Source organism: Schistocerca piceifrons, chromosome 5 (assembly GCF_021461385.2).
Source record: "Schistocerca piceifrons isolate TAMUIC-IGC-003096 chromosome 5, iqSchPice1.1, whole genome shotgun sequence".
Classification (NCBI taxonomy): Eukaryota; Metazoa; Arthropoda; class Insecta; order Orthoptera; family Acrididae; genus Schistocerca; species Schistocerca piceifrons.
The window spans coordinates 364,838,659-364,862,845 of NC_060142.1; the positions used below are offsets into that span (position 1 = coordinate 364,838,659).

Genomic DNA, 24,187 nt, shown 5'->3' on the forward strand with positions numbered 1-24,187 from the left:
AATAAATGTCTTCACACATTGTATTATGAAATGTCACTGTTTTAATATTCCAGTTAACTCATTTATCTACTGATGTAACAGATCTTGTTTTCATTAAAGCATGTGGAAAAATTTCTTAAATGGCAGTGATATCCAGCTTGCGCAAAAAACAGTGTAAACAAATAACACATTAAACTTAATGTTAATAAATGTTTTGAAAGAACTCTTTTTCAGTAATTGTGTTGGAACAGTGAATTTGGCATTATAGCAAGACATTTCAGATCAAAAGTGTACATGTTAACATAAGGTAAAGTCAATTAAATTAACTCACACATTCACTTTAGTAAGTTTGTTATGGATAAGGCACTGTGGTGTTTTTTTGTAAAGATGTCAGAAAATTTTACAAAATTGCAATAGCCTGTCAGGAGTTGTATGAAATATTACTCAGCGATTTTTGTTGATAGTCCACAAACCTGCAATAAAATAATGAATTTGTATTAGTTAGTTTAGTTAGTTATTTGTTCCATAAATCATATTCTCTGTACACTTTATGATGTGGAACATTTCAACACAGCATAGGCTTTTTCCATAAAAACAAGAAATTATTTCTATTCAAAAGTGACTCTATGATACAGAAGGAGTTTCTAAGAAAAAAAGACTTTAATGCACTTTTCAAAACACTTCTGATATCTGTCAGACACTTTCTTTCAATGCACAGATCATCCAAGAGTTTTATAGCTGCGTATTTCACTCCTTTCTGTTCCAAAGTTATATTCATTAAAGGATAATGCACATCACTTTCCCTTCTAGTGTTGTACTTGTGAAAATTTCTGTTACTCTCAAATGCAAATGGGTTGCTGACAACAAATTTCATAAGGGAATAAATATAGTGTGAGGGTGTAATTACTACTCAGAGATGCTTAAAGAGATACCTGCAAGATTTATGTGTGTGGACCTCACTTTCTTTTTTGCACTGAACACCTTCTGCCTAGATGAGAAGTTACCCTAGAATATTACCCCATAAGACATCAATGAATGAAAATATGCAAAAGATGTACCTTAATGACTTCTGTAACTCCAAAGTTGGCAATTATTCTTGTGGAAACAGAAGCTGTACCTACATATTTTAATAGATCTATTATACAGTTTTTTCCAGATTAACTGTTGATGAATATGTGTATCTAAAAACTTACCAACCTGTTTGTATGCTAAGTTAAAAGGAGATGAGATATTTGTGATATTGTACAAAGACAATAAAAGCAAATGCAACTATAGTTCCGTTTAAAAATATGTTATCTCATCAGAACCTATTATTTTTATAGCACCTCATGATCTCATGTTCTATGAGCTATTATGTCTATTCAAATCACTCGTTATCATGAGGCAGCCTGACCTTATGCAAAACAGATTTGGTTTTATCATTTCCCACAAAGAATGTGGTGATACTGTAATTCTTCCCTCCACTCACAGCACTGCTTCCATTCTTGACAGGTAGTCCATTTCTGGGTACAACCAGAGACACACCCATCACTCAGTTTCATTATCATCAGCAATTTACTACATAAAATATTGGTATTGCTTTTCAACATCCAGATTCTAAATTATTTTATGATTTGCAGGCAGAATTCAAGAAGTTGCAAGGTGTAGCATGGAATCTCTGCAAAACTTGTTAACTCAAAGCTTCTCATGCAGGATCTTACAAACAACTGCTGAATCATTCTCAGCAATGCCTTTAATATGATAATGGCTGCAGCAAGCATTCTACTCGGTCACAGTTTTGACTCCAAACTCATTTTCTACAGTAGCAGTCATCACCAGTCATTCCAGCCCACTTCTGTCTTCAAGGTGTTTTCTTTGAAGTCATAGCAGGTTTTTACGGGTTTCTTGCCATATCCATTTGAAGAATGTGTATAGTGTGTCTTCTGGAAGATGGAAGGAGAGAGTATTACAGTAAAACTTTGTTTTTACATTCCCATATTTTACGTTTTCCTGCTTTCTATGTTCATTTTTGTCAGTTCCAACATAAGTCCGATTCTATATCTAAATCTACATTTATACTCTGCAAGCCACCCAACAGCGTGTGGCAGAGGGCACTTTACGTGCCACTGTCATTACCTCCCTTTCCTGTTCCAGTCGCGTATGGTTTGCAGGAAGAACGACTGCCGGAAAGCCTCCATGCATGCTCGAATCTCTAATTTTACATTCGTGACCTCCTCAGGAGGTATAAGTAGGGGGAAGCAATATATTCGATACCTCATCCAGAAACGCACCCTCTCGAAACCTGGCCAGCAAGCTACACTGCAATGCAGAGCGCCTCTCTTGCAGAGTCTGCCACTTGAGTTTGCTAAACATCTCCGTAACGCTATCACGCGTACCAAATAACCCTGTGACGAACCTTGCTGCTCTTCTTTGGATACACCATTTCCCACATTTTTAAGTCTGCTCTGGCATTATCACAACCTTTAACTCTAATTCATACAGACTGCTCCAAAAAGTGCATTGTATTCCTGCTCAAAGTCAGCACTGGTTTAGCGTAGTAAGAAAGATTTTCATTGTCAGTGTGTAGGGTATTGTACCCTGGCCACCTGCATTACAGGATTGCAGTGTTTGAGATGGTGGGAAATTGTGATGAATCACTGCCCTAATGGTAATTGCGATCTGTCAATAGTGACTTTATTAGCAACTTTCCTTCTGCTCATTGAGTTGTATTACAACAGCTTTAATTTAATTTTAAAGTCATTTGTACAAATAAACACTGTTTTTAAAGACAGCTGTCTCTATAACGTGCATCCACAAATCATTGTTACTTCCTCATACAATACGCTAATCCACACTAAACATGCAGTATTGTGGTGGTACCACCTGATGTCAGAGGTAAACATACCTCCTCAAGATTCTCTGTAACATGACAACAGTTTCCACCCTATTTCTCACCCAGGAGAACCCTGAACTGAGTGACCTCCTTGTCAAGAACAAGCTGTAGATATCATGCTTATTTTTCTCTGTTTATGAAGACTCTCAACTTTAATATTTTAACCCATGTTGTGTTAAAAGTTTTATTTGCCATAATTTTATAATGATTATCAATAACAAATCTCACTTTAGAACACAAATATCTTTTTAATAAGTTTTCATGAAAGACTTTTGCTTCCATGTTTTATGTAGACCATTGGACAGGACAGGAACTAAGAGAGAAACCCGTGTGCAAATGCCCTTGAGATTATCACGAAGGCAGTGGTGAGTGCTAAAACACACAAATGTGTGCTTCCTTCTTTGTTCCTATCATGTCCAATGGTGTAAATAAAACATGGAAGCAAAAGATTTTCATGAAACCACATTAAAAAGATATCCATGTTGTAATATATTGGCTAAAATACTTAGGTTAGCAGTCTTGATAAACAGATAATAACAGGCATGAACTCTGAAGCTTGTTGCTGAAAAGGATGTCACTCAGCTCAGGGATGTCCTGGGTGAGAAAAAGTGCAGAAATTCTCATCATATTGCACAGCATCTTGAGGAGAAATGTTTACGTCTGACATCAGGTCCTACCAACCTCAGACTGCACACCTAATATGGATTAGCATATTTCGCACAGAAGTAACAACAATTTGTGAAAGCCCATTATAGAGACGGCCGTCTACAAAAGCAGTACTTATTTGTATAAATGACCATTAACTTAACTTAAAGCTTTTGTAACACAATCCGATGAGCAGAATGAAGGCAGCTACTGGAGTCTTCCCCATCAGATCATTTCAGTTGTCACAACAGAAGAAAGAAGACAGTCAACAGGTGATGTTTCAAATCATGCCAACATGCCACAAAAAGTTATGGAAAGGTCTAGACAGAAAGTTCTCTTGTCACTAAAAAATAAAAATGATTACTGCACATTTAATCAGGAATTCTGAAATAAAATGTGCCACTAGATTAAACTTCACCAAAAGTAGTCAGAATAATTTATATTCTACCTTTTCCATATAGTGAATGTTAGTTTGAATGCCACGAGGGAGCTGCAATTCTAATAATGATTGTGAAAAAACAGTACTGTACCAGTAATAATAAGCAGACAAACACTAGTGTAAAAGTCACATTCCGCACTAACTTGCAGCAGTGCCTATGAGTGAAATGATCAGAAAAGATGGGAAATGTACTTCTGTGGAAAAAAAAAAATTTACAACATGTACATTCGCATGTTAGATGGCAACATACTAACAGAAAAGGTGCTTCAGTTTGCTGCGAAAAATGAGGATGCCCAACGTCCCAGCTTCAAATAGTCAGAGTGATTAATTTAAAACTCGCCGTAACACTGTGTAGTGAAAGTGTAAGTGTTGATAGTGGAACTGTGAACCAATGGAAAGAAGATCTGTAAAATATCTTTAAAGAATATGATCCAAAAAATATTTTTTAATGTTCTTTACACTGTATTTTTTGTAGCATGTTACCAAATAGTCTGAAGCTTAAGGGACCAGTCAACCAGAATCCAGAAGTGGAACGCAGAAGTACCAAGAAATGAAGAGATGCAGTTCAATTTCTCTGAGGCTATAGACACTGCAATAATAAATAGCTCAGTAGGCAGTTCATTTGGAGAAGAATGGACATCTATAAAAAGGGCAGTCACAGAAGTTGGAGAAAAAAATGTAAGTACAAGGAAACCATGGGTAACACAAGAAATACCTCAGTTGACCAACAAAAAAGGAAGTACAAAAATGTTCAGAGAAACTCAGGCATAATGAAATACAGGTCACTTACGAATGAAATAAACAGAAAGTACAGGGAAGATAAGGCAAAATGGCTACATGAAAAATGTGAAGAAATCAAAAAAGAAATGATTACGGGAAGGACTCGCTCACCATACAGAAAAATTAAAACAAACTTCAGAGACATAAAAAGTAAGGGTAGTAACATTAACAGTGCAGTGGGAATTCCATTGTTAAATGCAGGGGACAGGGCAGACAGGTGGAAAGAGTACATTGAGGACCTCTATGAGGGGAAGGACTTATCTGATAATTTGAGTGAAGAAGAAACTGGAGTTGATAGGGAAAAGATAGGGGATCCAGTATTAGAATCTGAATTTAGAAGAGCTTCGGAAGACTTAACATTAAATATGACAGAAGGGATAGATAATATTCCACCACAACTTATAAAATCACTGGGACAGGTGGCAACAAGACAACTGTTCACATTGGTTTGTAGAATGTGTGGAACTGCTGATATACCATCAACTTCGGGAAAACATCATCCACACAATTCCCAAGATTGCATGAGCCAACAAGTGTGTGAAGAAGAATGGAAAAGGAAACTGAGGATCTGTTAGATGATGATCAGTATGATCTTAGGACAGGTAAAGATACCAGAGAGTCAGTTCTAACATTGTGGTTGATAATTGGGGCAAGACTGAAGAAAAATCAAGACACAGGATCTGTCGACCTGTCAAAAGTGTTCAACAATATAAAATGGTGCAAGGTGTTTGACGTCCTGAGAAAAATAGGGGTAAGCTATATGGAAAGACGGGTAATATACAATATGTACAAGAATCATGAGGGAACAATAAGAGTGGAAGACAATGAACGATGTGCTTGGATTAAAAAGGGTATAAGACAGGGATGTAGTCTTTAAATAAAAGAAAGGTTCAAGAGCGGGATTAAAATTCAAGGTGAAAGGATATCAGTGGTACGTTCCACTGGTGACATTGCTATCCTCACAGAGAGTGAAGAAGAATTACAGGACCTGTTGAATGGAATGAACAGACTAATGGGTACAGAATATGGATTGAGAGTAAACAGTAGAATGACAAAAGTTATGAGAAGTAGCAGAAATGAGAACAGTGAGAAACTTAACATCATAATTGGTCATCATGAAGCAGATGGAGTTAAGGGATTCTGCAACCTAGGCAGCAAAATAACCCATGACGGATGGGGCAAGGAAGACATAAAAACCAGACTAGATTTGGTAAAGAGTTACTCCTGGCCAAGAAAAGTCTATACTGGTATCAAACATAGATCTTAATTTGAGGAAGAAATTTCTGAAAACATACAGTTGGAACACAGCATTTTTGACAGTGAGACATGGACTGTGGGAAAACCAGAACAGAAGAGAATACAAGCATTTGAGGTATGGTGCATCAGAAGAATGTTGAAAATTTGATGGACTGATAAGGTAAAAAATGAGGAGATTATCAGCAGAATCAGTTAGGCAAGGAATGTATGGAAAACACTGACAAGAAGAAGCGATAGGATGATAGGACATCTGTTAGGGAGTAAGGGAATAACTTCCACTTTGCTACAAGGAGACGTATAGAGTGAAAACTGAACAGGAAGATAGAGTTTGGGGCTGCAAGTGCTACTCTAAGATGAAACGGAAGAGGAATTTGTGGTCGATTGCATCCACCCAGTCAATAGACTGATGAATCTCACACACACACACACACACACACACACACACACACACACACACACATACACACACATACATGCAAAATATTACAAAGTGAGATCTTATGTTTTAAAGGCAAGAAATGCCACAGAGGGAAACTGAGTAAGCAGAGATAATCATTTTAGTCATGGTCAGTGCTGATGGATCTGAAAAATTACTTTCTTTGGTAATTTAAAAAGACAAGGTGTTCCAAAAATATGAGAACTCTGCCCACTAATTATGATTCCGACAGCACTGCGTGGATGGTCAGTTATATCTTCACATCCACCATGCATGCATTCGATGCCGAAATCGAGGCAAAAAATAGGAAAATGATGCTGCTACTTAACAGATGCCCAGTGCACCCTGACAATCTCCAGCTCAGAAATATTAAGTTAGTGTCCCTGGCTCCTAATTGTAAAAGTGAGCTGTTAGATCTGAAAATAGTCCATTCATTTAAATGGAAACATAGAAAAATGCTCTTCCAGAAGGCTATATTTATGCATGATAATGGCATGGACCTCAAATCTATGACCATATAACATTTGGGTGCTATGCATTACCTAGCCAAAGCATGGATGGGTGTGACTCCTTTAACTGTTTCTGTTCCATGAAAGCAGGATTTAAATTTACAGAATACACACAGGAGCCACTGGAAGAAGATTTGTCGGAGCCTACTGGTATAGGCATATCATCTGTGTTTCAAGAATATTACAGAGTTGATGCTTCAGTCATCACTTCAGAGGTGCCAATAGTAGACAGCATCATTACCAAACATTTTGAATGAGGGGGAAAGAGGTGATTGTGAAGAGGATGACCAAGTTTATGACCAAGAACCAGTTGTGCTAAGTAGTAGAGAAGCTATGGAATCTGCTAACACTTCGAGGCGGTACACTGCAAATGCATCACATAACGATAATGCAATTTGATGCTTTGTATACTGTAGAGAGACATGTAGATCTAATTGCTGTGAGAAAGAAACAGAAGCAATTAATTATTTCAGATCTTTTTAAAAAGGCAATATTTAAATTGTTTTAATTTCATATTTTGAGCAATATAGACAGAACGACATTTTCATTTGTTGTGTTTCCTTAGCTTTCCTATATTTTACACTTTTCTGTATTTTACACTTTTTTAGTCAGTCCATTGAAAAGTGTAAAAAGGGGGCTTTCCTGTGTTTCAACATTTATAGGCCCAATGTGATCTGACACAGTAGAAATGAGAGAACATTTTATTGAGCTAATCCCATGCTGTCAACTCATTAAACCAGTGGTGAACTGTTGTACTGTTGTTTTGTGAGTTAATGTCACCAGAAGCCTGCTGCCAATGTTCCAAACACTTGTATGCAGTCACTCCTATCATAAACTAATAAAAATTTATTGGATTTAAATTCTCATCTTTCAGCTTAATTACATTTTCAGTCCAACTGATGAAACAAATGACTGCCAATCAAGCTGAAATGTGCATAACTTCATTACAATGGGTGCCACTACATACTACCTGTTATTAAAAATAGTGTGATGAATAACAACCCAAAACAATCTTTAAAAAATCTGAGTGGCCCTGTTACAGACTTTGCCTTGGAATGTATAATTTAAAAACTCAGAAGAGAGATCATAGACACAGAAGTGCCCAGATAAACAGAGAGAATCTGAAACAAAAATCTTTATTTTTTAGAAGCGCACAAATTTGGACTGCTCTAAAAAATTTAAGAACTACAACATAGTCCAAATAGGCTGTATGTTTTTATTACTATTTGACCTTATTTTCATACTTAAAACATGGTGAGGCCTTGAACACCCACGAAAATAAAATTTCAAAATGTTCTACAAGTGTAATTTCATGACAAGAAATGCCACTACTAAACTTTCTGTGGTTTGTTCAGAGGCTACAGAAACTGATTTATTGTACTTCCCAATGCATGTAAATTATTTCTCATGTGATCACAAATAACAAAATGCAGAAAAGACTCCTTAATACAAAATGCTCTAAGCTACTCATTCTGAAGGCAAAGACAAAGATATATTCTGTACTTAATACAAGAGATAATAATTAACAAGACAATGACCCAACGGAAAGATTTACACTGACTCATATGCTTTTGAAACATAAATTTCTCTTTCCAGTATGTAGGGGGAAAATGGACAACAGTGAAAAGTCCATTAGACCTGAAAAACAGGAAGAGTCACTCATAATGCACAATAACAGACAAGTAACATATCACTGTTATAGTTATTTTCTGCATTTCCATTCATTATCATTCCTTGAGATCTTCTGTTTATCTGTCTAAATTGCAAAGTCTATGTTTTCATATTTTTCTGGCTGAATAGAAAATCATTATGCACACCCTTTCTTGTGCTTTACTGAAGCTTAACACTGTCAAAGAAAGCACTTCACAACAGGTGGAACGCATGTAAATAAATGGGGCAAATCACTTCTCAGCCAGAAAATCAAAGCGCTAGTGAAAAGTGTTTTTCTAGAAGTCATAAATGTGATACAATTTCATTGCAACTATAAATAAGGCTGCAAAGTATCTTTCCTGCCAGCTCAGCAGAAATAGAACATAAAGAAATATTAGTTACAGAAGAAAGTACTGAAGGAGAAGCAGCTTTTTTAACAGTGGCAAGTCATGGAACAACACAACCAAGAAGAAAGAAAAAAGAAACAGCAAGAGTGGCAGCATATCCAGCTACAGAAACAACTGCACCATCAGATGATACAGATGTGCATCATGCTGTAATGTTTAAACTACCCCCAAATAAGAACACAATATGTTAGAGCAAGACATCTGCCATGAAGAAGTGGGAATTTTTGCTGGCCACAGATGAAGACAGCACCTCCACATTGTAGACCAGAAGTGCTCTTCAGATGAAAGTGAATAGAAAGCAGACACAAAAAGGTAAGTGGTGAATCAAATATGCCAACCAGAAGCCTCAAATTTATAGTGGTTCATCGAAATGTCCACTCACTCCAAGACAAAATCAAAAAACTACTAGGTCTACAACTTTGCTTCAGCCACTTTTTTTCAAAGTTTGGAGCTTTATTGTCACAAACTTACAGAAAAATTATGATTCATAGTATTTCCCATTGCTGGCCACTACATTCACCCATCTTTTGGATAGCATACGAATCCCGTGGTGGAAGAACTGGGAGTCCTTTGTGGGGATCCATGAATCGATTCAATTTTGCACTTGTTCATATGATCGGAAGTGCTGGTCGGCCAGACTGTATACCACTGATCAAAAAAGGTGGTAGTCAGAGAGAGCAACATATGGAGAATACGGCAGGAGGGATAGGACTTCTCATTTCAACGTTTCCGTGTATATTTTGATGGGTTTTGCGACATGGGGCCGAGCACTGACCTGCTACAAAATTACCTTTATGTGTCTATCACTGTATTGTGGCTGTTTGTGTTTCAGTGTTGAGCTCAAATGCATCAATTGCTTTCGATAATAATGTCCTGTGACTGTCTTCATCTGTTTCCGTAGCTACGAAAACATTCTGTCTTCCACCGCCATGCTGGTCTTTGACATCAAAATCACCATTCTTAAGGCAGTGAAAACATTCTCTGCACATTATTCCACTAATAGGTCCCTCACCATTGGTCTTACCCATCATTTTAAGAGCCACAGCCACAGATTTCTTCATGTTAAAGCAGAAAATTAAAGCTTCCCCCAGATGGTGAGAAACGGGTACATAAGTTGATATACTTAATCGATATTAACCTTATGATGCAATCACAAATCGACTAATATTTTCATGGCATTATGCTTACAGATGCCTAAGCTTGTTGTATTACACCTATGACCAACCACCTGAACCTCACTTGCTGCTACTGTTGTCTATTTCAAAACGGCATAAGCAAAGCTGTAGACATAATGGAAGTATTATTGTCAGACCAATTACAAGAATATCTGTTATGTGCTTTAGTGAGCATTGGCTAACTGATGACATGTTAGCAAACATGAACACAATATGTTAGAGCAGGAGAGGGTTTTGTTATGACAGCTCGTTTCGTAGAAAAATATCTGCTCATAAGTAATTGTGAAAGACGGTATCAACTTTCGTGCTTGAAATGTATGAAAAAGATTTTGAAATTTCTGCTGTAGAACTAACTTAAATAAACTTGTGTGCCTACTGATACGTCTCAAGTTGGCATTACTAATAAACAAATCAGTCCTTTGTTTCTGATACTAGTTTTCATTGAAAGTAGTGTGATTATTGGCTGTTCTTGTAGTAAGCTAACTTCTATTGCTTTTTATACATAAATAAAATGACTAAGTGTAAAAGTTACTTCAAGAAACACAAATTTGCGGGTAACAGATATGTGAGACCTGCATTTTCTTCTGAAGTACTCGAAAACACGTGTGCTAGTAGTGAAGGAAACCACAATAATGTTTCTGAAGTGACCACAGCCCCTAGTGCATCGAAAAGTAAAGTAACTTTAGAAACGGGCGGCAGTGGTAAAAGTAACAATATTATGGCAATCAAACCTAGTTACAGAGATTTGGCAAATCCTGAGCTACTTAAGAAGTGTTTACATGGGTAGACCCAGAATGTGAATACCAAGCAAGGCGGCGCAGTGGTTAGTGCACTGGACTTGCATTCGGGAGGACAACAGTTCAATCCCGCGTCTGGCCATCCTGATTTAGGTTTTCCGTGATTTCCCTAAATCGCTCCAGGAAAATGCCGGTTCCTTTGATAGGGCATGGCCGACTTCCTTCTCCATCCTTCCCTAATCCAATGAGACCAATGACCTTGCTGTTTGGACTCCTCCCCCAAACAACCCAACCCAACCCAGAATGTGAATGAGTCCTTCAGTAATGTTGTGTGGTGCCGTGTGCCTAAAAATGTATTTGTTGGCCTTATGACTCTAAAGTTAGCAGTACCTGATGCTGTAATACCTTTTAATAATGAGAACTACAAAAGACTTAAGGTTCTGGAGAAGTTAGGTGTAAGATTTGGACAGAACACAGCTAAAGGACTGTGGGAACTGGATGAGTTCGTGTATGTGAAGCAGAGCTAGCTGCTCAGCAAATGACAAAAGAAGCAAGAAAGGAAAGGAGGAGGCAAGCACTGGGCTGTTGTGACACTGAAGAAGACACAGACTATGGACCAGGGCAATTCTAGTGCATAAAAGATGCAGAAATGAAAGTCTGTATAAGAATTTGTAATAAAAAAAGTTTTAAACCTCAGTATCTCTGGACTACATTTTTTGCAATAAATGGCCCATTTTCTAAAAAGGTACCGATGGTAGAGACATGAAATTTTCACATCATGCCAGAGTGTGAGATTCAACACATATGGAACTAGGATAATTAAAATATCCAGAGTTGTTTTGTTTTTATGTTCATTTATATACAAAATTCTGTCAAAAAATAGAGTGTTTGAAAAACAAAAGATAACATGCCCCACAATACAATTTTAGTAATAATTCTAGTTCAGTGTATCTAGAAGGGTTCATTCAATAATTATGGAAAATTGGAAGTTGATGTCTTAAAAAGTTTCCAAGGTAATGGGTCACAAAATTCAATAATTTTACATTGGCGGCAAAGGACATACAGTGTCCCCTTAACAACTTTAAGGTAGTCTTGACGATATCAGCAACCTGAACAAAATAGTTATGGTATGTGGAGGCTTTAACAGTGACTTCAATAAAGTTTCAGAAGATTGGAATGATCTTTTGGATATTTGCAACGCACAACTTGCTCCCAACTATAAATACCCCCACCAGAGTCACAAGTCTACCAACACCACTATTGATATGGTATTGGTAAGCAACACAACTAGAAATATCAAATCATGTTTCAGTGACCACTATGCACAGCTTCTTGAAATATCTTCAACACTGAGCTTAACTAAATGAATAGAAACAGCGCAAATAGGATGAACCTTCAACCAACAAAAAGGTTGAGAAGTTTATAAATCTACAAAGGAAGGAAACATGAGTTGATGTGTATAGCTGTGAAAGTGCAGATGAAAAGTTCCTTTTAAACTGGAATTTTTCCATTATGCCTAAAAAGTGCCAAGCTCAAACTGCTATTCAAACAAGGTAAAAAGGACAAAGTGACTAACTATAGGCTCTTTGCTCTACTCCGTGTGATCTCAAAATTCATAGAAAAAGTTTTTCAAAGAAGAGTGGTAGATTTCCTGGAAAAGCACAAAATGTTATGTATGGCACAGTGTGTTTTCAGAAAGGGCCAGTAAACTCGTTCAGAAAATTTTGAACTTTTAAATGAAGTATTTCAAAAACTAGGTAATGGTGAATGTGTCAGTGAAATACATCTAGATCTATCTAAGGCTTCTGATATCATAGATCACACTAAACTCTTGCCTGAGACCAACAACATGCTCATCACAGGAACATCCAGCAACTGGATAAGATTGATAAGATCCTACATAAGTGGACAAATGCAAGTGGCTGAAGTGTATCACCACAAATTAGGACAACATCACTGAAAGCATGAACCCATTAAATACGAAGTGCCACAAAGATCAGTGCTGGGATCTCTTCTGTTTCTACTATATGGAATTACCTGAAAAAATTCTGTGAGAACATCATTCAGTTTGCTAATGATACTAGTGTGCTAGTTAGTGGTAAATAAATGGAAATGCTTCAGAAGTGTACAGCAGAGACACTGAATAATAGTGAAAACTCATTCAGTCACAACATGTTGGTAATGCAGTAGAGCGTTGATTATCCGAAGTAGTTGGGGGACATGGGTGTTCGGAAAACTGGTTTGTTCGGATAATCGAACTGTACATGTTTACTTGCCAAAAAGAAGTACTGTACAGTAAATTTATTCATAAAAACAGGCATCTCTTTTTGTATTACAAAGTAACATACAAAGGCAACTTCAGTAGGAATATATAGTATGTGGCACAGTTTATTAAACAAAAATATATACATATTACATACGCATTTTGCATGAACAAAAAACACAGTATACAAAATTAACGTTTAAAAAAATCCTTTATTTTTGTCTGTCTAAGCAAGACTACACACTTACAAGCAGCTAAGTCACGTACTTTTTTCATTACAGATATCTGAAACTGGTCACTTTCATCCTGGGCTTCAAACCATCGCAAGGCAGTATCTAAACAAGTGAATGCCTCAGAAGCTGTTGGTATACTTTCATCTTCACTTTCTGGAGCACTGATTGAAGAGATGCTGGTGGTGTCATCTTTATCAGTGACGTTTACGTTTAAGCATTTTGTATTGTCAAGTTCAGATCTTCACGCAGCAGCACACAAGTGGTCGTAACAGAGACCAGAAGGTGACTGTTTGCACCGAGGGCGCGCAATCCTTCAAACTGAGCGGAGTGGCACACCTCAACTCTAAGCTGGCGCAGCTGTTGCTGTGAACAGCTTTGATACTGCCGCTACTTCTACTGCCAGTGCCAAGCCGACAGAAGTGTGCTGATTGTTGAAACACAGCGACTGGCAGCTTGGCCACTCAGCAGCACCTTGTGAAGGCCCCATTAGAAGCAATGTTCCGCCAGTGGTGGCCCAGTGTGACAACTACTGTGGGAAACGTGGTTTGGGAATGAGGGGGATGATGGACAGTAGGGTGGGAGAGTAACAGGTGCGAGTGAGTACACAGTTCGGTTAAGCAGTCGTTCGGTTGACCGACGTTCAGATAATCGACACTCTACTGTACATCCAAGTAAGACAGTGGCAGTAAATTTCTGCAATGTGAAGAACACTGAGCAGACTGTTCAGATTCAGATATCTGATAAAGAACTTTGGAGTGTAGACAATGCAAAGTCTTGTGTTTTAGGCTCCAAAATAATCGTAAAAGGGAAGCACATATTAAAAAAGTGTATGAGAAATTAAGCACTGTGTGGTACTTAATGAGGATATTCAAAGGATGCTGCAACAAGGTTGTCTGAAAACTTCATGCTTTGTCTACACAGTGTGTCCCAGAAATGTGGCGACTAACTTCTAAAGGAGGTGGAGCACATCAAAAGGATTGAGAACTGCGTAGCAATCTATGGCTGCAAACATGATTGTACACCACTAGGTGGTGCTGCACACAATAGTACTGGAGGGGAACATGAGGATTTCCTCATTTGAGTGCCAGCCAGTACACAAGGTAAGTGGAATGGTATATGAACTTTGAGGTTGCAAACTTTCACTTAATGTGTGGAGCAGCTCAGTGCAATGGATGAGCCAGTGGATCCATTTATCAAGAACACTTCCCAGAGACACAATAACTGTACCACACTTAGTTTGCACATCTGCATCAAAATTTGTGTGAATATGGGTCATTAAGAAGCTGTTGGGCTACTGAGGGCAGGCCACGATTGGCACATTTGGTCATTGTGGAAGAAAGTGTGTTGGGAGGTGTGCAGACTAATCCAAGTGCCAGCATATGTGTCATTGCATTGGACTTAAGAATGTCTCGAAGCAGTTCCCAACACGCTTTGAATGCCAAGTCTTTAAAAGCCTTTCATCTCCTAAGGGTGCAGTTAGGGCTCACTGATGACCATCCCATACATGTGTGTTTTGCACCAGTAGTTTCTGCATCAAAGTGACCAACATGTGCATTTCCCATCTTATGTGATGTTCACTGATGAGGCCACATTGACTAGCGATGGTGTTTTCAATCACCACAATAAGCATTTCTGGGCATCAGAAAATCCCCATTCTGTGTGGCACAACATCGTTTCACAGTTAATGTGTGAGCAGGTATGGTTGGCAGCTGCATAGTCAGGCCATAACTTTCACCATCCCACTAGACTGCCATGAATTATCAGACCTCTCTGGAGCAGGTACTTCTTGAAATTTTACAGAAAATGTGAGGCACAGCATATTGGTTCCAACATGTGGGGCACCTGCTGATTTTGGACTGGCTGTACATAAGCATTTGAACAGGTCATTTCCGCATCAATGGATTGGGTGTAGTGGACTGGTTCCCTGGCCCCCATGCTCACCAGATTTATCAAGCCTTAATCTCTTTCTGTGGGGAGCCATGAAATCTATCACATATCATGATCCTGTGGAGTCTGAAATGGATCTCATCATGAGAATAGTCTGCACAACCGCTCCAGTCAAAGAAACTCCTGGTTTGTTCAAGCATGTCCAGGCTGTCAATGCTCCATCAGTGTCAGGCATGCATGGTCTTGGATGGTGAAAATTGCAAGAATCTGTTGTAACATTAGGGCTGTATTCATGTGGTACACTGTGTGTACTCATTATATCCAATAAATGTTTCAAATTAATCACTCTCTTGTTTCCTTTCTAATCTTTGACCTCTGCTATTGTTTACAGCTGATATTTTTAGCCATGGCTTGCAGTGCAATTCTCAAACCTTATGATGTGCGCCACCTTCTCTAGAAGTTTGTCGCAACATTTCTGGGACACCCCGTATATACTCAAAACTTAACTATAAAATTATTTTCTGGGGTAACTCTTCCCTCAGCTAAAAGCTGTTGGTCTACAAGAAAGGATTACAAGAATAATGGAAGGTATAAAATTGAGAAAAAACTGTAGACCACTCTTTAAACAGCTGGAAATCCTCCCACTTCCACAGATCCATGTGTATGAGATGCCTGTTTTTGTGAAAAATGTTTACTGAAAAATCCCATTCTCTTCCCAGAAAATGAAAGTGTTCACTCCCATAACAAAGGCAAAAAGGGAATTTTCAAACAGTGTCAGTGAATACCAGCTTAAATAAAAAAGAAACCTCACATTATGGTAAAGTTATTTGGCATAAGTTTCCCCCCAGAAATTAAGTCAATAAATGACCTGACAAAGTTCAGGTCAGCTGCTAAGGCATATCTGATTCATCACTGCTGCAAGAGTTCTTTCAGTGATGTATTATATAAATGTTGGTACCTTTAAGTACCTTAATTATCTACCATGTAGACGATAATGTAATATAAATATCAATTTACCTGTAAAGTATATGCTCTTTCTGCTTTTACAATGTATTCTCTTTCCACTTGTACAATATACACTCCTGGAAATGGAAAAAAGAACGCATTGACACCGGTGTGTCAGACCCACCATACTTGCTCCGGATACTGCGAGAGGGCTGTACAAGCAATGATCACACGCACGGCACAGCGGACACACCAGGAACCGCGGTGTTGGCCGTCGAATGGCGCTAGCTGCGCAGAATTTGTGCACCGCCGCCGTCAGTGTCAGCCAGTTTGCCGTGGCATACGGAGCTCCATCGCAGTCTTTAACACTGGTAGCATGCCGCGACAGCGTGGACGTGAACCGTATGTGCAGTTGACGGACTTTGAGCGAGGGCGTATAGTGGGCATGCGGGAGGCCGGGTGGACGTACCGCCGAATTGCTCAACACGTGGGGTGTGAGGTCTCCACAGTACATCGATGTTGTCGCCAGTGGTCGCCGGAAGGTGCACGTGCCCGTCGACCTGGGACCGGACCGCAGCGACGCACGGATGCACGCCAAGACTGTAGGATCCTACGCAGTGCCGTAGGGGACCACACCGCCACTTCCCAGCAAATTAGGGACACTGTTGCTCCTGGGGTATCGGCGAGGACCATTCGCAACCGTCTCCATGAAGCTGGGCTACGGTCCCACACACCGTTAGGCCGTCTTCCGCTCACGCCCCAACATCGTGCAGCCCGCCTCCAGTGGTGTCGCAACAGGCGTGAATGGAGGGACGAATGGAGACGTGTCGTCTTCAGCGATGAGAGTCGCTTCTGCCTTGGTGCCAATGATGGCCGTATGCGTGTTTGGCGCCGTGCAGGTGAGCGCCACAATCAGGACTGCATACGACCGAGGCACACAGGGCCAACACCCGGAATCATGGTGTGGGGAGCGATCTCCTACACTGGCCGTACACCACTGGTGATCGTCGAGGGGACACGAATAGTGCACGGTACATCCAAACCGTCATCGAACCCATCGTTCTACCATTCCTAGACCGGCAAGGGAACTTGCTGTTCCAACAGGACAGTGCACGTCCGCATGTATCCCGTGCCACCCAACGTGCTCTAGAAGGTGTAAGTCAACTACCCTGGCCAGCAAGATCTCCGGATCTGTCCCCCATTGAGCATGTTTGGGACTGGATGAAGCGTCGTCTCACGCGGTCTGCACGTCCAGCACGAACGCTGGTCCAACTGAGGCGCCAGGTGGAAATGGCATGGCAAGCCGTTCCACAGGACTACATCCAGCATCTCTACGATCGTCTCCATGGGAGAATAGCAGCCTGCATTGCTGCGAAAGGTGGATATACACTGTACTAGTGCCGACATTATGCATGCTCTGTTGCCTGTGTCTATGTGCCTGTGGTTCTGTCAGTGTGATCATGTGATGTATCTGACCCCAGGAATGTGTCAATAAAGTTTCACCTTCCTGGGACAATGAATTCACGGTGTTCTTATTTCAATTTCCAGGAGTGTATATTCTGTACTTAACTTAGTGAACATTTAATGTGAAATAGTGTAATTAATGTAAATTGAAATTCTGTAATATTACATTTAGTTACACACTGACTTACGCTGCATGATTACCTGGGCCAACAAAGATCTAATCTATCTTGAAAAGGAAAATTTTTCTCCACTTTTAAATTTTTGAATCCCAATGAGAGACAAGAATGAGGCAACAGCGAAAGTAAAACTGTGAGGGAAAGTCGTAAGTCCTGCTTGGACAGCTCAGTTAGTAGAGCACTTGGCTGTAAAAGGCAAAGGTCTTAGATTCAAGTCCTAGCTCAGCACACAGTTTTAATCCACCAGTAAGTTCCACATCAGCATACATGCTGCTGCCAAGTGAAAATTCGTTCTGGTGGAAACAAGCCCACAGGCTGTGGTTATGCCATGTCTCCATAATATCCTTTCTTCCAGTAGTGTTTGTCCCACAAGGTATGCAGGAGAACCTCTGTGAAGTTTGGAAGGTAGGTGATGAGGAACTGGCAGACATAAAGCTGAGGGGGCAGGTCGTGAGTCATGCTTAAACAGCTCAATTGTTAGACCACTTGCCCATCAAGGCAAGGTCCCAGGTTTGATTCCTGGTCGGGCACATGTTTAATTAGTTTCAAAGTTGAAACTACAATGGTGTTGGCACTCCTGAAGTTAAGCATACCCATCTGCTATTAAAATCATGCCTTCAGTGTTGGTATTGTGGGATCTGGACAGAGCCAGTCTTGCAGCAGTGTGTACAAATATGACCTGGAGCTATTAGATTTTGTTTGCAATGAACAGTATGCTGGCCTTCAATACATGCAAGAGTTCAGAATCTGGACTCTCACTGCAACTGGAACTGGATCACACTTGGATCCTATTTGAGAGTTTGTGTCACTTTTATGAACTTCATGCACTATTTAGGTCTTTTGGGTTTGCTAGTCTCACTTGTACATCCCTTACTTTGGTTATCAATGTATCAAAAACTATTCTGTGGATTCTACTGCAGCATTGTTTACAGTGTATGCAACAAACTGAGTAACACTAATGACAAATTTTTTCAGCTACCACAACAACTGAAGCAGTATTTAATTCTGACAGCCCAGTCCCTACCATCTTTCTCGCCCTCCAGTGAGATGAAAGACACAAATGTTTGCTGCTTGTGTCAGGACTTAACCACCTTGGTAAAGGACCTCAACTTATAGCAGACTACAGTAGTTCATTTGCTGCACAAGTTGTCACTTTTCTCAGATCAAGTGACACTCTTTTATTACAAGATATTTGCAAAAATCTAACTGTATTCGTAAGATTCATTTAGTACCTGCACATCTGAAATTTCCTAACATAAAGGTAGTATGAGTAATCATATTCATTGACTTAAACATCAGACTTCAGTTGTACATTTCCTGCACACGTTGTCACCTTTCTCAGGTCAAGTGACACTGTTTTATGACAAGATATTTGCAAGAATCTTATCGTATTCATAAGATTCATTTAGTACTTGCACATCTGAAGTTTCTTTAGTATAAAGATAGCATGAACAGTCATATTCATAGAGGTAAACATCTAGTGGTGAAGTTGTTATACTACATGGTTACTTTCACTAGTGACACTAGACCTATCACACAGAAATGTTCCATGTCTCAACAGACTGGGAATAAGAAGGTAGGTTGTGGAGATAGTAGGATATCTGCTTGGGAGTGGTAGGAATCATTTAAGGGAATAATCACTAATTTCACTGTGTGATTCAGTTGTGTAAGTTGTAATGAGGTGACTGCACCTTTGTTGCTGGCTGGGGTGTGTGGTAAGTACTTTCAAAGTATAGGAGGGTATGACATGTCTATTTATGTATTAGGTTTTTAGAGTAGCATCTTACAGTGGAGTGCTTGGTAAGACCTACAACATAAAGTGTGGCAAATTGCTCATTACTGCAAATTTACTGAGGATGAGTAGCAAGACTGCAAGGCAGATTTTTCTTGTGGAATCAGTGGCAGCTATCAAAGTGAAGGTATTATCAGTGGTTAGTTGTCTTAAAATGGATAGAGATTCTTTTGGATCCACCAGTGAGATAATAGTTAATGACAACAAATGTGCCTTACTGAACAGAAGAGGACATATGAAACAAACTAAATGTCATGAAGTTGCAAAGGAATGAGGGTAAAGTGTCCTGGCTCTGGGTGTAGATCAAAAGGCATCATCTGTTTATTTAAATCAAATGAAGTGGTTTAGAGTTCTGGTTGCCTTGGGAGAATTCTTTTAATAAGCCCATGACCAAGTAACCATAGAAGGGGACAATGTGAGTGTCAGTGGTTGTGTAATTATTTATAAATGTATCTTACAAATGCAGAATAGATACTGATGAGGATATAGTTGGGGATACATATAAATGAAGTGGCAGTACAGTTGCAAAGTTCTGCTCATTATTTGGGTCAGCAATTGATAGGCCCTGCATATTATTAAGCCAGAACAGCATAACAGTCATTGGTGTCACCACTTGAAACATAAACCTATTACAGCATTCCAGTTAGCAAGATGTAATGTCTTCATATATACTTACATTTCTTGTTGACCCTCTTCTTCACTTTCTGTGGGTTTATGTCTGTATGAGTGCGCCAATTTATGAAACTTTGGCCCCCATTTGCTCAGGAAATCAAATTCTTGGTCTCCTTCTTCTGTCCCTGTAACAAGGTGTCTTATATTGCCACTTAATTCTGCTGAAACAGGTCAAGTCAAGAGTAACATCAAATTGCTGCACAGGAAACAATGTTCAGCTTTCTCCCTGCCTGTCTTGACAATACATTCTGAATTCATATCTTTGTCACCTTCTATTTTTTTCTTATATTTTCCAACAGTATCACATTCTTCTTTTCCCCAGCACAATATACTGTACACAATCACAAATTCTCATCTATATCTATGTCTATACTCTGTGAACCACTCTGAAGTACATAGCAGAGGATGCACCCCACTTTTTCCCATTCCATTCACATATGAAACACAGGAAGAATGATTGTTTAAATGCCTCTATGCATGCTGTAATTAACATAATCTTGTCCTCATGAACCCTATGGGAATAATATATATGGGATTTTAGTATATTCCTAGTCATCATTTAAGGCAGTTATTGAAATTTGCTAGCAGGCTTTCTAAGGTTAGTTTTTCATCTATCTTCAAAAGTCTGCCAATTCACTTCTTTCAACATCACTGTGACCCTCTCCCATGGGTCACACAAACCTGTGACCATCCATGCTGTCCTTCTCAGTATATGTTAAATAACCCCTTTAGTCCTATTTGCTACAGGTCTCGCACACGAGCAGTATTCTAGGATGGGTCACACAAGTGATTTGTAAGCAATCCCTTTTGTAGACTGAATTTCACTAGTATCTGACTAACAGATTGAAGTCTGCTCAACTCAAAATCCCTTTCATGTGGATGAGGCATATTTAATCTATGTGGGTACATAAATTTTCCATTTACAATAACAAAATTAGGAAAATAAGTCTGCAGCAAAAAATTAAGAACATTTTTAAGACTTTTTCCTGAACTACTTATACAATGTGACATAGCTGATTTAAATCTGATATTACTACTCTTGTACTGGTTATGATATGTTACAAAGGTCCCCTATATGCTAAAAAGACCCATTATCAGCAGTGTAACTGTTGGCAAGACATTTAAATATTACTAGATATTTAGCAATGATTCAAAAGGTGCAAGAAAATCATTGACTAAAGAAAACTCTTCAGATAGTAATACAGGCTAACTGATTAGCTACATAAATTGGAGAAATATGTCTGTTAACATCACAGCAGTCAATGGAATGAGAAGCACCTTAAATAGACTAGTTTGTAAGACTTACACCATAATATTGAGTAAATATAGTTCATATGAGAAGAAAAACATGTAAGTGAACAGAAGTTTAACCATTCAGCAGCTGTTACCCAGTGTATTACATTACTTATTCGGTGATGGTGGACGCCATTGGTGTTTTTAGCAGCTACACTTAATAAGTGTATGTCTACATAGCAAGTATTCATATAGAGTAGCTGTACTTTTATACTCCTCACTGTTTTCTTCAGTATTGCACATAAATATTTTTGGTGTTCTGCCCTGACTTTTGTGTTCCTTTTAATGTGAATGAATATTGTTGTGCTTTTGCATTCCTAACACATAATATCTGTAGTCATGCAGCATATTAGACAGGTCAGGTCCTCATGGAATCTGCAGCTTGATCTTGCTAAGAACTGGACATTATTCTTGTTAGTGATTAGCTTCAGTGCATCAAACTGCAACACTTGGTAGCTGCTAAGAGGCATGTGACCATTCTTTTTAATCAAAACCAGCCACAAAGAGAATTTTTTTTGTTTCTCTTGCCCCTTAAAATCTGCTGTGCACCCAAGAAATTATAATTACCAACTGCACAAAATACTGGAGATATTGTATCATCTGTTGATCTTGCCACACAACCACCCTGTTTAACATGCAACACCTGGCTGGTGTTTTCTTTGACATAGAAAAAGCATGCAGTATTATTTGGAGGCATAACATTCTATCAAAATTCCACAAAGAGAAATTTCATGGACAATGTCTTACATTCATTCAGTCCTTCAAGTATAAATATCTTTTCAAGTACTGTATCAGTCATGTCTGTCATCATTTTTACCATTAGATTGGTTCCTCTTTGGTATCCACTTAACTTGATGTAGTTGGGAGATTACCTCCCTTCCTTGGATTTCTACCACAGTGATTTGTAATATGATCATTTATAGAAAATAACATATCAACCCTAACAACAATTATAGTAGTATTAACTACTGTTACACTTTATTATTACATAAGAATTCAATTTTCAGCACTTACTATATCATACACTGAGAACACTAATAACATGACAAAAAACTGCCCCAATAATAATAATGTCACACTGTATTCAATCTAGAACATTCATTTGAATAATTATTATTCTAAGAATTATTATTAGGGCAATAAGAGGTTTAATCACTATTAAGTGATTGGGGATTAAGCAAAATTTTGGGATTCAGATTTTCTTAAAAAATTGTAGGGACTCCATCAGTTCACAGGCTAACATAATCACTGTACATAGGAAATCGAAAACCCAAAGGGCAAAAGACACATTAATTTTATAAAGTTCCTTAGCCATATCTCAAGGGAAGCTGACAGAGCTCATTTGCACACCTTGTACAAGTCTTTTGTGTAACCCTGGCTCAATTATAGGCACATGGTTTATGGAAAAGCAAATACTTCATACTCAAAAAATTATTTTCTTTATTCATAATGAGGGGATCAGACTGACAATAGCTCTATTTGAGATCAGACCTAGACAGAAATCGGTTCTAGACATGCTCAGGCCGGTGAGACACCATATGTAAACCAGTACAGCTCTCCTTGCTGTGTCAGGCTTTTATTTATCACCAACAGTAAGTGGAATCTCATCTAGCACTGGAGTACATCTTTACAAATCAACCCAAAGCTATGAGGCCATATGGGATTCTCACATACTGAGACATAGAGACATAATGCTCAGTTGAGAGTGGATTAAGTCACTACCCTGGTCACTGAAGAGGACCTAATTAGCTGTAGAACTACTGAGATATAGGAGCAACTCACTATGTTTCTGAATGAATATTTTATTAAATTTTAGGTATTATATGAGGTTTAAATAGATGACTCCAAACACTGAGACCCCATCAGCTGCTCTGCAGTATTCGCTGAAAGTGCACTCAAGATAGTTTAGCAAACAAATTTTCAGTTAATGATGCAAAGTTATATGTGATCTTAATGGGATTAGAACAGAATCAGATACAAATGAGCTATGAAATTCCTCACCTCCTTTAACTCCATAAATGTTCTTCTAATTGTCGAGTCTATTTACACAGTAGATTAAAAGTCCACAAAATCTTGAATTCCCTTTTCCAGCTGCAAGTGTCATTCCGCTGCATACTATGACATTTTGGTATTGAGAACTCAGATAAAATTGCCAAGGATGCCCGCATGAGACAAACTGTGCTACAGCATTCTATCACTTCCATTTTGAGACAAAGGACCTTGCGATAAGAGGATCAAGGGAGAGCTACATTTGTTGAAGAACAACAAACTGACCATAGGTAACTTTTTTGAGCCACTGAAAGGAGATTAAATAACTCCAGTAAGGCTCCTAGTAGCACACTATCCTAAGATGCATGGGTTACTTCTCCATCGATAGGACCCACCAGAATAAATAGCTTGAGTGATTGTTGCATACAAATTTTGGTATGAAATTTTTTAATTAAACATCTATTTATCACTACAAACTGATTACTCATAGTTGCCCCACTACTTGTTTATCGCAATCTTCTATTGATCAGAACACAAAATCAAATATATCTAACATAAAACTAAACCAGTTTTGCACAGAATAAGCT

General features: G+C 38.7%; 1 protein-coding gene across 1 annotated transcript in view; it reads right to left on the reverse strand.

Moving 5' to 3' along the window:
* Positions 1–374: 374 nt before the first annotated feature.
* LOC124798994 (neural-cadherin-like) overlaps positions 375–24,187 on the reverse strand; it is a 331,157-nt gene continuing 307,344 nt past the window's right edge. Inside the window, exons 32-33 of the mRNA XM_047262530.1 lie at positions 20,323–20,443; positions 375–452 (exon numbers count right to left, since the gene is read on the reverse strand). Coding sequence (XP_047118486.1) covers positions 401–452; positions 20,323–20,443 — 173 coding nt within the window. The 3' untranslated portion in view covers positions 375–400. The remainder of the gene's footprint in view (positions 453–20,322; positions 20,444–24,187) is intronic.